The following is a 16,930-nucleotide window of genomic DNA, read 5'->3' as shown; positions in this document are numbered from 1 at the left end:
CCGTGTTTTGCACAGCATAAGGCTGGCCAGTGGCACTGCGTGGGAAACACTGGAGCGTGCAGAGATGGCTGGAAGGACACAGGTAGGACTGAATGAGGCGGGTCGACTGCTCAGCTGGAGAGCCTGATAAATGACAAACAGAAAAGGAATAAAGCAAGTAGTTGCCGCTACAACAACTCTGCTTCTGTCTTCTGCCCTGGGGGCTAGTACACCTTTGGCAATGAGCAGTTGGGAGTAAAGAAGATTCCACGTAAGGAAACCTCAGGCACAGAAGAAAGTCTTCACTGCGCCACCTGCTGGATACAGTAAGAAACACATGTTACAGTGAATTAAAGCTAATAATCCAAATATGCTAGCAGAAATGCATATAAACCGCTTCCGCCATGCAGAATATTACTGTACTCCCACCACAGAGCTACCTGAGCACCTCAGGGGCCGCACGAATACCATGGGAAGAGTGGAGGGATTACTGGAAGAACTACATTGCTATAGTAGATAACGCTAGCATTACAGCTGTGAGAAGGCATCATGAATCAAGACACAGACAACAGATTCACGTTTCCTAATAAAAATACTTTTTTGGTCTTTATTTGTCAGTATGTATTGATACCTAACTTGCTTTGAGCTAGGGTCTGATCTCCCTACCTAAAGAAACTAAGGCAGTCTATCTCATCCAGTTCAACTCAAGTCTGTCTGTGTCTAAAACCTATATTTGCCATCACAACTTAAGTTATACAATGTGTAGGGATTTCCACACTAAAATAAACCGTGTTCAAAGTAAACATTCTGAGCTTCTTCCAGCTCTGGCTTGTTTTCAGCTTCCTTTCCTAAATTCAAAAAGAGTTCCAAAAAGGTCTCCGGGCTCCCTTCCCCAAGTTCAACACAGTACCAAATGTCGCAGGGTTCCCTTCCCCAATGTTAAAACAGTTCACAATGTCTCAGGGTTCACTTCCCCAAGCAGGCAGCTCCCTCACTAGTACTGTTGTGAGCCTCTTGACTTGTAAAAATGCTGTGAGTTTAACTTTGTAATCTTCTAGGCTCTTAAGTAGCTCAAACAAATGCTTTCTTTCACTTCAGCAATTGTCATGCGTCATCCCCTTTGTATCGTGTCTTTCTTTGGTTCTTCCTCCCGTCGGGCCACTCGGTCTAGGCACAGTTGTCGGACCACACGGTGCACCCACTACAGGTTACGCAACCGATAACCCTTGGCACTTTGTGATGCTCTTGGTTTTCCTTGGCCCCCACAAGCTTTTTCCCTGAACCTGTGTCAGTAATTCACATTCATTGTAACGTTCACAACGACAGAATCTTGACTTTGCCACAACTTGTATTCAAGTCACTCTGAAACTATGTGCTATAAATCCTTCTTACACTTGGATTTTCCCATTTAAGTTCATCAACTTGTCTTTCACACTTGCCTTTCAATAGTGCATATTATGAGTTTTCACTTTGTTCATTAAATGCTTCTGAACAGGTTTTCAGTGTTCACAACTGTACATCATTCGCTTTTCTCTCATGCAGCATTTTCATCTGATTTCCTTATCTTTCTCTTCAATTCAGTATTCAATAAATATTGGTACATTTCATAAGGCACTTCGCAGTTTGCTCATTATTCAATATTCTTCCCGTAGGGTTCCAAATCCCACTCTTATGTGTTTTAGCTGAATTGCTACTTGCAAATGTCCAATTCTTGCCCCTGGAGCACCCCTGTGCAAGTGTTCCCTCTCTCACACTCACCGGTACGTGGCTGCTCCTCCAGGCATCTCTGCAGACTTTTCAGACTTTGCCTTTCCTCCCGGGTAAGCGCCGGGAGCTGCAGCGAGCAACGCTCACTAGGAGAAAACCTTGCTGCAGCGGCATGGGGCATTTGTGAGTTTTCCATGTTCAACACCTCCGGCTGGTAACACAAGGCTCAGGTGATTGCTGGGGCTCTGGTCCTCTCATGATCTGCTTGCGTCACGGCACATCTCTCACCCCCTGGCATCAAACAGCGTTCTCTTCCGGGCCTGCTTCTCGCCTCACAGCTGCCACCTTCTCACCAGGCAGGTTCCCCCTTCTCGTCTTTGTCTACCATTTTATGCACCCGCGGCCTGTTAGTTGGTCTCTTTCCTGACCACAATTATTGCCTCACCCTCATCCCAGTTGTGAAGGTCTGTGGATGTGGGACAGTAGGTGTGTAGGGAGGGGAAAATGACTTACTATACCCTACGAAGGAAATGGGAGGGTAGAATTCATTTTCATAAAGGAAAGGGGACACCATGTCTCACCTACAGACATCCTCTTCCCCACCCCCATGGGTCCCTCCACCAAGGCGAGCCTCCCTCGCAGCTCCACTCCCAGGGTCAGGATCCAAAAGCAGTTGCCTTTCCCTGGCCATCTGAGAAGATCATCCAAGGGGACTAAATGGTAGCATGCCCTCAGGTTCCTCACAGCTGACAAAGAAATTACGACAAATGCTTTGAGACCATACGGCAAGAAGAAATTCAGAGAATGACCACCCGTATCAGCAGGAGCACTGGGAGATGGAGACATAAGTGTGCATGACATGGCATAAATACTCCCCTCAAGTGATGGTTGCTATGAACGGATTCCATCTTTAATCAAGAAAGCAAAGAAGCAATGAGGAATTAGAAGATTATTTAGCCACTTTGAAAATATTGGCACCCAAATGCACATTCGGTACAGGGAGTGGTCCAGACAAATTTACCAGGGATCAAATAATATACATAAACAACTCGGTGGTAAAATAGCGTCTGCAGATGTGTTGCGATCCTACCCTAGAAGAAACGATTGCGAGGGGCAAGAAAGTGGAACATGCAGAGTTATGAACGAAAGTGGTAAAAGGACAAAAATCAGCAGAGGAATAGAGTCAATCAACGCTGTGAATTGTGGTGGATCAAAAGAAGGAGACAGAGTCACTAGTGGTATTCTTGCAATCTGTTTTATATAAATAATAAAGGAAAAGGCCTATCTATCCCTAATAGTATGGTCTTTGCCCTACCTAACGCAAATCTAACTAGGGTGCTCCTCTTCAGTGAGATTATTGAAAGTAATAAACTGTAGTCTGTCCCAAACTACCCAATTCTGTCCCTACCACGGTTTACAAAGTCCCAAAGAAAGGAAGGGTTCTAGGAGAAGGACCCCTCTCTCCAGATAGGGTTTTATAGCCTCAGCTAGTCTTTCTTGGGATGGATTTTGGTGATTCTTTGAACATGTTCCTTTAATACTTCAAAGGGACTCTTGTCTCTCTCCGGGGCTTTCGCCTTTCCTACTATTGGCACATTTCCTTGTTCAAGTCCAAGTTTTTGTAGCCAATAAGCCTGGTCTGGACGGTCCTCCAAACTGGTAAATGTCTTTCTGTTCCATGTTAACTTATGAAATACTTGGGATCTTCCCAAGTACTTTGGGATTAATTTCATATACAATTAAAAATGTTATTTGTATAACACAGCACCTCTGGTATTTTCCTTATGTCTCGCCGTATATGGCCGGATGTTAGCACTAGCCAGTATGAAACCTCCATTTGATGTATTATATTATAAAGATGTATTCAACTATATGCATGTTTGTTAACTAATCACTGTTAGGACTCAAGTTCACTGTATTTATGAACTAGGCCCTCCAGGGAACCCCTGTAACTTGTAACTAAGAAAATGTTATTGTTGGGCTGTAACTTGTAACTAAGAAAAGTTTATTGTGGGGCCGCCTTCAATGTAACCCTGAACTAAGCCTCATCACAATTCCATGTAACAGTGCGTCAATGTCTTTGGGCTGCAGTGCGCTATACAAATCCAAAAAAATATAAAAATAATAATTCTTCCTGTATCTGTGGACATATGATCCCTGCCCACTTCACACTCTCTTTCAGCATTTCATGTATATTACACTCTCCTTTTGATAGTTTCCTTTCTCTTCCCAACATTGACTGGCCCTGGGATGAGTTTGGTCACTACCTTGCTGGCCTTTATCGTTACACCATTCACTGGTACTGGACAAGTATGATTGGTCCCTTGGTAATCTTCATTCAGTTTGTGCCACTTCCCCCAACCGGGTCTCCCTCTGTTCCCGTTACCGCTTTAATACAGGATAGGCATCACTCGTTCTTCCCTCTGGGTCAGGTTTGCCCATCCGACATAAACTGCGTGGACTTCCTCCTTCTCTTCTTCCTTCTTCCTTACGCATCTCTGCAGAGCTGTTCCTGGTACAGTCTCGGTGTTGTTCACAGACTGCTTGGTCCACCTAGTTTGGGTCACGTCACCACCCCCGGGCCGTCAGTTCAGGCTTGTACTTCCCAAATTCTTCTCTCTTCCCTTGGTCTGGACCACCTGCTCCACAACAGACAACTTTGTGGTCACTGACTGCTTCCTTAGCTCGGATTCGAATCTCGGAATACACGCATTTCACCGCTGTATTTTTCATCGCATGTTTTTTTTTTGGGGGGGTGGGGGTTAAAAAATTAAATATATGGTTGTGGGTGTAAGGGAATTAAAAAAAAAAGAAAAAGATTGAAAAAACCCACGATGAAAAATACTGCAGTGAAATAACGTAGAACCCGAATCTCACAGGCTCTGGAGACTAGATCTATTTCCATTGATCCTTCCTTGGTTGTTATGATTAAGTGTTGGGCCCTTCCCAGCGTAGGAACACAGTCCTTTGTCTCTTTCCATGGTGCATTTGTCATGCTACCCCCTATCTTCTTCGTCTGTGTGGTTGGCTGCTAACCACTGATTACTCTTCATGGTTCTCCCATTTTTCTTCTTCACAGTATGAGTGGTTGTTGAAGTTTGATTACTGATAACATTACATTAGCAAATAATGACTGGTTTGGAGGGAATGTTTTGATTCTTTGATTTTAGTTACCATCTCAGGAGAGTTTATAGGGGATTCCTAGTTGGAACAGGGGTCCTTGTCCTCAAGAGGGGAGTCTCTCCCTGTGAAGTCCTAGTGACCGCCACCTCTAGGGGGATTGTTGTGTAGTGGGCTCCCCTCCCTAGCCTCACAGGGAAGGGCTCCCGTCTGGGGAGAAGTTACAAGGTACCGTAAATATTCACATAATAAAGCCACCAAGAAAGATGAGAACAGACAACCTGATAACCAAATTAACATAAATACAGACAAAGAAAAGCGAAGAGAAGTCACAGAAAGTAAACAAGTATGATCAGAAAGACCAAGATTCAGAACACCGAGCACAGAGAATAACACATTTTTCAGATGCTGTGGAATAGAACACTGTGCAAACTTACAACAATGTTCTACCCTCAACCAGACGTGTGTGGATTGTTGCACACACTGACATTTCATAGTTGTTTGTGGAAAGAAAAAGAAAGTTCCTTTGTGTGCATACAAGAAAGTGATGATTCCCAGTGACCACACTATCTGCAACTTAGGCTTACTAAATATTCCCATCTAGACCCATGCGCTCTTCTGGCACCAACTCTTTGTGTGTAAAGTATTTTGCTAAACAGAGGGCAGGAGGTCGATCTCCTTTCGTGCTGGCTCGCTTCTTTGGAACAGTCTCCCTCTACGTCTTGAGCATGAATTTCTTAAATTCCAGAAGCTCCTCAAGTCTTTCCTCTTTACCTCTTCCCCACCGCCCCCCACTCTCCTCTGCTAATCTCACAGTTGCTTGTTTGGTGTGCACGGCCCTTATGCATCCCCGGGCCCTGACCTTCCACACCGAATCCCCCCTAGCTTCTGTCTATCCTCAGCACTTGCCTCGGCTCACCCTCCCACCTGGTGGCTTGCACTAACCTTACATTGCACTTCACTTGTTGCTCACCCAGGAGCACCACAGCACCTATCCCATTCCCCTACCTTCTGCACTTGCACGTTCTGAACACTCACAAGGCATAGAAGGCTCGTCTCCCCTAACCCTTCCAATATATTTAATATTTTTATGTACTTTGATTGTTGTTACAGCCCCTTGTCCCCACTGTGTGGCCCTGTAGGCACTTTGAAACAGTATGTACTTCCTGTATAAGCACCTAACAAGCAAACAATGAAAAAATAAATTGTTCCGGAGAAGAGAATGTACTAAGCATGAGGAGCAACACACAAAACAGTGAATTATAATGCACCTGTTGCAGGCTGCATATTGAAGGTCATTGGATCAGAATGATAGTTGATAGCCACACACTATCATAACTACAGAGAAATGGAGAGAACTAGACAAGAAAGGGTGGAGCTCGAAAATGCACAAATTGGACTTCTAAAAGCCTGGAGGGTTTGAAGGTACAAGAATCCAAATAGTGGGATACTGTGTGGCAGAAGTGGGGTTCAAGCGTAGGATTGCAGCAGTGAAAGTTTATGTGGCAAAGAAAGACATCAATGTAATAGGATGGAGAGATCAAGCTGCTTTAATCATAAAATTGGACCAAAACAGCAAGTATTGGGAGTGAACGCTGAGATTTTCAAGAAAAGGTTTGGAAAATTAACGATCTGTCCAAGATTTTTCTGAAAGACAGAGCAACACATGTATGCCACAAAGTCAAAAACATCAGTAGCAGCTAGAGAAAGAGTGGAAGAACTACAAAGGCTGCTACAGCACAAAATATTGAAGCCTGTAGAGTCTGCTGAATGGATAAGCCCCATTTTGCTTGCATAGTGAAAAATGGCAAACTGAGGATTTGCATAGACCCAAGAGATTGAAGCAAAAATATTAGTGGAAAAATGTCTTGTTTCAATTAATATCTGAAATGTTGAACTGCATTAAAATGGTTAGCATGTTAACCACAGCGGATTTGTCCTCCGCATACCACCAAATCCCAATAACAATGGAAAGCAGACCTCTTGCAACATCCATAACTCCTTTTGGACTGTACAGATACAGAAGAATGCCCATTGGCTCCACGTCAGCCACAGCAGTATTTCAAAGAGTCATGACTCACCTGTTGAAATGAATAGCTGGCATGTTAATCTATCAAGATGATATATTGATATATGGCAAAGATCTGAAATAACATGACAGTAGACTGGATGAAATCCTAGGATGCATTGAGAAGAGTGGACTCATCTAGCAGAGAAAGTGTAAATTCCGAGGGCTGGAAGTGGAATATCTTGGGCATGTGATAAATGGGCATGGTGGGTACATACCCAAACCAGACGCAATGCGAGCCATATGTGAAGCACCAACACCCACCTCAACAGAAGTCAAATCGTTTTTAGGATTTGCAGAATTTTATAGTACATTTGTGAAGGGGTTTGCAGAAATAACATATCCATTGAAAGAATTAACAATAAAGAAGTAACATTGGAATGGAGTGAGCATTGTGAGAGAGCAATAGAAAGAATACAAGAAGAGATGTGTAACTCGGCAAGTCTAGGAGCATATATTCCCCTGAACTTCCATCATTGATAACCACTGATGCTAGCACATATAATTTGGTGCCAGTTCTGTCCTAAATGGTGTATGAACTCATGGTGGCAACAGTAAAGATGGACACAAGTGATCACAGTTCAAGGGTGTTTATTAAACGGTATAGGTAGGTTGGAAAAACACCTAATCTAAACCTAAATATAAGATGGGAGCAAGCTTCGACCATCAAACAATAGTAAGGCAGTCCGAGTGGCATCTTGTAAAAAAAAAAAGTCCTATACTAAAAAACCTACTGCCAATCATTACGCAAATACAAAAAGAAGGGTGGCATAATGTTCATAAGAAAGAAGGAAGTGTTGACAAATAATAAGTCCGGATGTGGTAGTTGGGGTCTCCCTTCCCCATGTTTTCAGCACGGGACAAGGTAGGATTCTGTAGCACAGCACACCCTCGAGCTTTCCCAGCATGAGCCAACAGTTCAGCTCTCACCAAGCAGTGCCTTCGGTGGTTAAGTCTCTTTTTCTACAAAAAGTCTCTTACCTCCGAGGACTTGTTATATTTTACAATAATAAACAAACGTTCCTTTCTGCTTCTCCGATGGGCGATAACTTTTCACCCCTTGGATCCTCCTCTTCCGGGCTTGAATTCACCAAACGTTCTTTCCTGATTGTCCTGGAGGTGATATCTCTTCAACTCTGGGTCCCCCTCTTCCGAGTTCAGACCCCTTTCGAATATCCGTCTCCCTCCGTCGGGTTCACCCTGGCTTGTCTTCCAAATATTTCTCTGTGATTAACTGGTCGGTGGGGTGATGGTGTCTCACCCTGGATGCCCCTGTTCCGGCCTCAGACCCTTCGCAAATGCTTGCCTTCCTTTCTGTCAGTTCACTACAGCCTTTTTCGATGAGTGATGGCTTTTCACCTCTGGATCTCCCTCTTCAGGCCTCAGATCCCTTTCGATTGTTGGCCTTCCTTTCGTCGGGTTCACTACGGCTTTGAATGCAATTGTCTGACATCCACGAATCTTGGTGTCTTTTTAAACAGTTCTCTGTGGACTGGAACACTCTTGTCAACACACTGTATATCAGGACTTTAGACTTTGCCCCCTGTTTATCGGCATCCCTACTTCGGGTTCACTCTTGCCAACTTTGTTACTCATTTTCTCAGTCAGTTCTTGGGATGCGGGATTCACTTCCCTTAGTTTCACAATCTGTCAGTCAAAGACTTTAGACTGTACAGCAGATTTCTATGACCACTTTGACCCCTTCTTTTGCCTGTCACAAGGCCTTCTGGTAACCGTAGTTTCTTCAATCTTGGATCGCCCAGAGTTTCCTGAGTGAGCGCCCACATAGTGCCTGACGCCGCTGTTGCTGGTTTCCCCCTTTTGATATCAACAGTTTTATGTTCTTTCACAGTTAATTAGCCGTTTGCTACCCTCGTTCAACAGAGCTCGGCTTCTTATTGGCTCTCTCATTGACTCACCGGCTGTGATGAACCGCTTGGCTTTTCTTCTCTCTGAAATCAAGTTTGGTACTATGGAGACAAGCGTCTCTCCCTGGCTTGGTTATCAGAGGAGGAGGGCCCTGTGAACCGTTGACATCTGATGCAACACACGCTACCACAAAACGCAAAGGAGGTATATCGCTTGGTTGTGTATGTTTTACCTTCATAATGGGATCACTGTTGGTTTGTAGAAGCATTGGGCTGAGTGGTGCAGCTTAAACGACAGGCGTCCAGAAGGAAATCCCAAAATGGGTCAGTGTTTGTGCTTCTCTCAGTCCTGTTTTCAGTTCGCTTTAAGACAAATTACTTTAGAGGAATCATTTGCTATTCTATATATGTACATAGATTTTTGATATTTTGTTTCGATACCGTATTATTTTGACCTTGACAAGGCAAAGCAGCTTGATACTCACATTGAAAATCCTTTTTGAATGAGTACATTGGATTACATATATGAAAATATTTTGGGGGTCTGAGTTAAGCATACTAATATTCCAACATGCAATATTCAATAAATATCTTTTACATGTTTACATAAGTGTAATAAGCAACTTTATTATACTCGAGGCATGGGTTTGAAGGAGTCTGCCATTTAGGCATGCGCAGATCATGTTACGTAATATGTATTTTGCAACATACTGGTTTGGAAGGCAAGGAAAAGCCAATGTCCTTCTTTGCAAAATATTGCCTCTCCTTTAATTTTCTGCATCATGACATCTCTGACTGTGTCACTGGAAATCTAATAATTCCCATGGAACTCCGTTCTTCCTTTTAAGTGATATGTGCTGCTATGACACAGCTGATCAAAAAGAGGACAATACAAATGTACTCTCTATTAGATGAAAAGCCAGTTTGTTTATTCCAGCATTTACTTCGCATCTTATCATTCCTTTTGGGGGATATAACATAGTATTAGTGTGGCTCTTCACCCCCTCCCCCGAGACTGTTTTTTTTTGGGTCATTCTGCACCAAAGGTATTTCAAGGCCTCTTACCGCAACGGAAGTCGGCAATTCCTTTGAAAAAGAAACAGCCTATTTGGTTTCTTTGTTGTTGGAATGTCCACTAATATAACTGGAGAAGTTGCTTGGCAATTTTGGAAGGATTTTCCTTCAGTTGATCAGTCCTTGTACATACGGGCAATCAGCTGGCCAAGGTATAAAAGCACCAGCAAGTTGAAAGGGGTGGCATTTGTTAGTACAGCTGATGGAGGATATTGCTTCTTGGACAGATAGTAACTTAGTTTCATTCTCTCCATATTGATAACAGTGGTGATTTTCCGGTACGACATTCGTTCATCGCCAGTTTCTTTTTCGCTGAGTTTTTGCAACTGATTTGTTGCTGCCAAAACACAAAAAAAAATATGGGGAGTGGGTAAAGGGACATAAAGGGTGGGGGGTGTGGGAAATAGGTTGTAAATTGCTCGAAAGCGAGGATGTGGCGGGCGAAACCCCACCCCCAAAAAATCGGAGTTGTTACATAAAACAGGTGATTGAACCAATTTTCCATCCCCGTCTGCTGGTGTGGACCTTAAATGGTTGTGGCTTCAGAGACTGATCATTTCTGGCAATTGCTAGAGCAATTTAGGACTTAAATTTAAAAGCCCACGACACAGTTTTGTCTAAATTTGTTTCCTGGTGTACACACAAGGCGGTTAAGGTCTGATTTATCATGCAGTAAATGCTAAATTATTTTTATATGAATGGAGCGCTTTGAGTTATATTTATCCTAAATTTGGCAATCTTGCATTGTCAATTTGACAATTAATATTTGAATGGGTATAGTCCTAAATGTCGTTCCCTGAAACAATTTGTCTTATGTTTGCTATACATTTTTAATATTCTTCACTCTGTTAAGCATTCTTTCAGCCTTCTAGGGAACTCCTGTAAATGCTTTGTCAATCAACCTCCTCCTTTCAGTACTTTCGAGGAGATGATGCTGAGGTTTTTGTTAGCAAAAACCTTTTTTGTTCTGATGGCGATTACATCAACTAGGAGTTTGCAAGAAAGTAGCTCTCATTTGGTTAAGAAGATTCTGCATCCAATGTGGTTGTTCATGTCAAAGGCCATATGTATTTTTTCCTCCTGTGAATACATCAAAATATGATTGACGCAAATGTGTTACCCAATGATTCTTTACCCTTTTGAATGCTTCTAGTTATAATTTCATGGCATCAATATAGCTGTTAAAAGCCATTATAAATCAGCCTTGGACTAAAAGGGAGATGTTTAGCCCAAACTGGGGAGGCACATTTCTGCCTTAATGGGCATCTTCAGTAATATGTAGGTTAACTACCTAGGCTCAGTGAGAGCTTTGCCCACTTTAGGGTACCCTCCACTTGCCGATTCTCAAAGAGAAAGCCAAGAACTGATGGTTGGAAACACTAGAACACATGCTACTTAACTACTCTGACGTCTTAAAGCCCATTATTCCATTATATAGTTTGATCATCTAAAGCAACCTGCCAGGATGGAAACCTGCAAATACGTATTGATCCTTCCCCCAAAAGGCCGTGTTTTTGTTGTTGTTAATCTTTGCTCTTGCCTTTGCCGTGGGTTCAAGACTGACTTGCATAACTTTGGTCCTTCTCTGTAATGGAACAGGCAAGCTAATAAACAAGGAATGTTTTCCAATGGTTAAGGAGCATTAACTTAATAATTCTACCCATGACTTCCTTTCTCTATGTGATGATCCCTAATGTAGCGGTTGTGACCAGATATAGATCCTAACCTGGCGCTGCTTAAGGGCTCAATATGCACGTCAATAAGGCAAACAATGCCTGGAGTTGTCTGAGAGTCCAATGACTAGCCAATTTGGTTTAGCAGATTTGTACTAGGCCAGTTACTTTTTTTTTAATATCAGGAAAATGCCAATGAACCAATACCCATTGGTTGGAAATTGTTGGCTACAAATGTTCTATTCATCACTTTTTGATAATATTGTTCTCATCTTTCACACCAAGTTGAGGTACGGCTCAGCAAATTGGATTTACAACATCTGGCTCGGTTGTCTGTGTGCCAGCTGTCTCCTGCATGTAGTCCATACACACACAAACCAGAGTCAGTGAGAACAGATGTATCCGGGTCAGCTGCTTTCTTCTGGGTATGTTGTTGATTATGTATGAATAACGCAAGCTATCACACAAGTCCGACCTTCCAACAAGACGATCGTTGCAGGAGATCCATGCCGTTGGGTACTTTCCTCTGCCCACCAGCTCAACAGCCCGTGAATGTTTTCATGGCAGTGTGTGGAAGTGCCGTGCTCCGGCGTCGTGCCCCATGCTCCAGACTTGGACCTTGGGGGATGAGATGTCCCGATGTGTGGTGTTTGAAGGTGGCGGCGCATGGAAGAAGTATGACAGGTGATGATCTTGGCTGCAGCAGGCTTTGCTGATGCTGCAGGTTGTATCGGCAGTCAAAGTGCCACCTGGTCATGGAGCGATGGGTGGTGCTCCAGGATGCTTGGAGGAGGACTCTGGCGGCTACCTGGGGACGATGGCAGCAGACTTTGCATTCCCAGCAGCTTTCCTCAGTGAGCGGTTGAGGCTGTGGCTCCAATGTCTTGGACAACATTTTGGATGCTATATGGCGGCCTATTAGACGTTTATCTGGTGCTGTTTGCATGTTTTTATTTTCCTCTTTGTTGTTTTTTGTGCCTATGTTACCTTCTGACGCTATGCCTTGGTTGGCAGGCATTTTTTAGATTTTGACCCAAACCCATTAATGCTATTTGATGGTGGATGTTCTGGTTTGTCTTGCAACTTCTCATTTTGTTGCTCGACTTTCACTCCTACTGTTATGGACTGTTAAATCTGTTTCTGTCTTTGTTAGTATTTCTCTGATATTCTATTTTTCCTTCTGTTGTTTCTACCCATCATGTCCTTTATTGTATTTGTATTTTATTTATTTGTATAGCGCGCTAGGCCCGAGGGCAACCAGGAGCATATTTTAAGGCACAGGGTACAGATAATAGCATTGTACCAGCTCACTGGTTTTTGTAAAGCGTCTCGGTGAAGGTGCTATAAAAAGACATACAAAAAATAAACATTTCTATTTGGCAATTTATGTTGAAGGCTCATTTAAGCAATCCAATTTCGGTAATCCTCTTAAAGGTTAGAAACCATCCACACACTAAAATGATGGGCTTGGTTGCCACTCACTTCGGTGTTCGATGCAGATTTACAGGGGGACCCGCAACACTGTTGTCTGCCAGAGCTGGCATTACAGTTGGACCCCTTGCTTTTTATTAAAATAAAAAACTAAGATTTGCAGTTTCCTGGAAAGGACCTCCCTCATAGGCAAGGACTAGGCCACGGCATAGTAGGATGTAGTGTTGCGAAGAGTACAGGCATATGTGGCATTCTATCACATTTAATCTATGATTGTCAAAGGTATCCGTATAGACTAAAGGGTTACATGAGGTAAGTTTATGTTTATGCGACACTGGAAATGTTTCCCAAAGACGCTGTCCTGCGTCGCTGTGCTCTCAACCGACTTCAGGGTCTCAGAAATAGCCAGTAAATGAATTAGCAACACACTTTGTGGTAAATACTGTTCCCTAATCATGGCTGGTAAATGATTTTAAACGCTTACCTGTCATTTTTCTCTGCCACTTTAGTGCCTTCGAGACCGACGTTATCAAGACAAGGAAGTTTACCAACAATGTCCGCATATTTTCCAGGGCAACAGCCTAGACTTCCTGCATCCTAAAAACGCCAGAGTAAAAATAAACATTGGGAAACTCAGTGTATATTTACAAATGGGAAAAGAAAGGTCAACGTCTGCCTGAACTCTGGAGGTGCTTCCGTAAACTGCCAAAGTATATTATTGTGGTGCCTTAATTTAAATGGAGAAACCCATGTTTAATTTAGCTGTATAGATCTGTGGTCGAAGGGTCCGTCTACAAAGGCTAACAGAATGCGTTTGATTGTGTTCAGTAGCGTTCAGGCAGACCTCTTGTACCAAAATCCAGTCATGTTATATCAAAATGTAAAGTCGGCAAATGTTAACCTTCTAGACATGCTGTTTAAAAGGCAATTGTACATGGAAAAGCTCGAGTTGTGTGAAATATTTATTCGGTGATGTCTAAAGATGTGTGTGGTGAGAAATATCTGTAATTATGTATACTTTAAAATCCTGAATTACCAGATTTGTTTATTTTCTTGTGCTTTTTATACGAATTTTCTTTTCAGTTGTTCTCCTACCTAAAAATTACTCCATAAATATTTAAAAAAATGTATAACCTATAACTTATACGTACATGTAGAGAGGGACGTGAAAGAGTTGTATATTGGACATGGTGAAATGGCAGCGTTTCCACTGAACCCCCTGATCTACTCCTGACATCACCATATCGTACAATCAGCACTTTTTAAATGACTGTATTAATTCCATCCTGTCAAAAGAACACATTTTCCAGCTAAATGGAGGGACAAGGAGACAGAGACGCGCCTTTCTAATGCAAAAGAAAATATCCTTCCATCATTTGCTTCATCAAAGTGAGGCCGACCATCATCTCAGCGCTGGACATCGACACTGTGTCCCTGCTTCCCCCTGAAGTCAAATGAATTGGCATGAACATTGAAATGGTACTGTTTCAGTGATTCACAGTGCAATTTACTTCATTGTAAGGGATTGAAGTTGGGAAATATGTACTCCTTTTAGTTCCATTAACAAAACAACCCTAGCCTTTGACAATGAAACGTCAACGTTTGCGTTTTTTGCCTGTTTTTTCATGCTGAGGTTCTGTGCTTCCACAGTTCTTTGTGAATACACCAGTGAGTCAATAACCCAGATTTCCAGACATGCCCTTTTAGAATCATGAATTGCAGCAGTACCTGCGTACCACAAAGAAGTATATTGCTAAATATTGGTCTCCTATAGTTTTCTTGATCAATTTTGCATATTAAGCACTTAAAGTATATTACTGCATGCTGACAAATTATTATAAGCAAGTAGATACCTCACATGTTCTTGGAACCTGTGTAAAATCTGAAACGTTTAGACCTAAACTGGTACGTTTTATGCTTTTTTTCCAGCAACAATTCAATTCACCATTGTACCTTGTGACTAGAATAACCCTCCTTCCAGCATTGTTTGCGCCATCTTTATTGAAGCTGAAAACCGTTCTAATATGTTCATTTGTGTGAGGTTTAATTTTTGGTTGCAAATATGTGGTACTTTGCTTTGGCTCGTTGCCAGTTGTGCAAATTGTACACAATGCCATTAAAATCAACACTTCACTGATTTTTATGTTTTAACACGTCTTGTCTCCAGGTGGTGGTAGAAGTCATAACCACAATGCAAGGAACTATGCACCCATCTTTCCTGCTTGCAAAATAGATGTATCACTTAAAGTTTCTTTACTGAGATGCTTTTTTATATACCGATTTTTTTTTTATAAAGCTCCATTGCCAGTTCTGTTGTTTGTAAGCAAGGAACCTCTACTTTGCTGAATGCTGCTTACATTGGCATGTAAAGAAAATCATTGCAGCTGTTCAGATAGTTGGTAGTTACTAGATCTAAACGTGTAGGACAGTGCCTAATTAATGAGGCATCTAAATGTTGCACTTATTTGGTTCCAATTGTAATATTGCTACAGCAAGGAAAGGACTGACACGTTTAAGATCCAGCTTTCATATATAGGTCACTTGATTTACGAATGTATGAAATGTTGCATCTGATCAGTTTTCTCCTATGGAAAAACTATTTTTAATATTGTTGCCTTTTGTCTTTTCGTCATGCAGTATTGCAGGACTTTCTGAAAATATTCATACAGGTGATTTATTCCTGGATTAGTTGGGTAAATGTAGCTTTAAAAAAATAATTTGACAAGCAAAAAGGTAGCTAACAGTATTTGTGTTTCTCCACTGAAATTGCTCACGTAATGTGTTTATTTTCAACAGTAGCATTCTGGGGATGTTCAATCTTGTCTTTCATTACTCAAGGCACCCTGAGCTTTGCAATCTTGTTCCGATTAATGTCTAACTCATGTATAGCTTGTATGTCGTTGTTAGACAGACCCACCATGTTTTAAGATCAATACATACCATTCATATGATTTCAGAGACTTGGATATTGTTGTACCCATTTTTGCTCAACTACTCTAGTTGAAACTGAGAACACTCAGTCTCAAATATTGTTTTCATGTTTTAACCAGTATTACCTCTTTAAACATTTCAACTATGCTTTCCTTGTGATAAGTTTGTTAAATTTTGAGGTACCTGTGTATACGTCAGATGCAGCCTTAGCTAAGGACCTGAGTGCATAATCTTCATATTGTGGTGTGGAGAACTGATAAGAAGAGAGAGGCAGTGTACCAACATGTTGGATGAATGTAAGTGTATGATGTTTCTAAGCACTTGCTCTTGTTACAGAATGATTCAGAGCGTTTGACGTCCATACCTCATGAACACCTTCATCTCTATAATGTTTACATGTCTTGTTTGTTGTATTGAATATCCATGTGTAAAAAGTTATGAGCAATGGAATTCTATGGTGAACTTTTACAAATATATTTTATACATTTATATCAATAAAGTATTTGTAATATTTTGATTATTAAACATGTTGATTTTGCTTTTTTTCAAAATTAATTTTGGATTTCACATTTTAGCATGCCATTATATCCAGTCCCCTTGTTTCTAATGAATACTTTCCTCCCACCCATTCTTCATCTTCAGACTGAGTTAAACAAATCACGAAATAGCCACCACGTGCATCAGATGAAACGTCTACATTTGATATGGTGATATTGATACCGGAACCGATGCCCCAAATATTTGATTTGACAATTGAGGCCCCGTCACCTCAGTTTTATAATTTTTTTGTTTCAACAATGATGTGCGGGTACAAGCCACTGTTTCATTTGATATTGTACAATGTACTTTGGAAACGGTCTGTCCAAATGTGTTGATATTGAAGCCTTCCCAGTATTGCAAACAGTAGGTGGCACTTCGGTTTTAAAGTTGTTTTGTGTAGGTTTGGTGTAAAAAGCAATATGCTGGCACTGCTGCCTCACCAATGGTACGATGAAAAATATGAGGGGTCTACAAGTTTTCTCTTCCTGTATCTTGGACACCCATGATGGTACTGCAAAAATTAATTGACCAGATGATGA

The 16,930-nt window shown here is 41.8% G+C and overlaps 1 protein-coding gene across 1 annotated transcript in view; it reads left to right on the top strand.

Moving 5' to 3' along the window:
• Window positions 1-16,376, top strand: part of LOC138510186 (spindle assembly abnormal protein 6 homolog) — a 366,238-nt gene extending 349,862 nt beyond the window's left edge. Inside the window, exon 16 of the mRNA XM_069625671.1 lies at window positions 13,430-16,376. Within this exon, the coding sequence (XP_069481772.1) occupies window positions 13,430-13,521 (92 nt within the window). The 3' untranslated portion in view covers window positions 13,522-16,376. The remainder of the gene's footprint in view (window positions 1-13,429) is intronic.
• Window positions 16,377-16,930: the final 554 nt, after the last annotated feature.

The sequence above is a fragment of the Ambystoma mexicanum genome, chromosome 6p, assembly GCF_040938575.1.
Source record: "Ambystoma mexicanum isolate Mex_15411 chromosome 6p, UKY_AmexF1_1, whole genome shotgun sequence".
Taxonomy (NCBI): domain Eukaryota; kingdom Metazoa; phylum Chordata; class Amphibia; order Caudata; family Ambystomatidae; genus Ambystoma; species Ambystoma mexicanum.
Note: the sequence above shows the minus strand (reverse complement) of the source record. Positions and strands in the feature narration are given on the sequence as shown.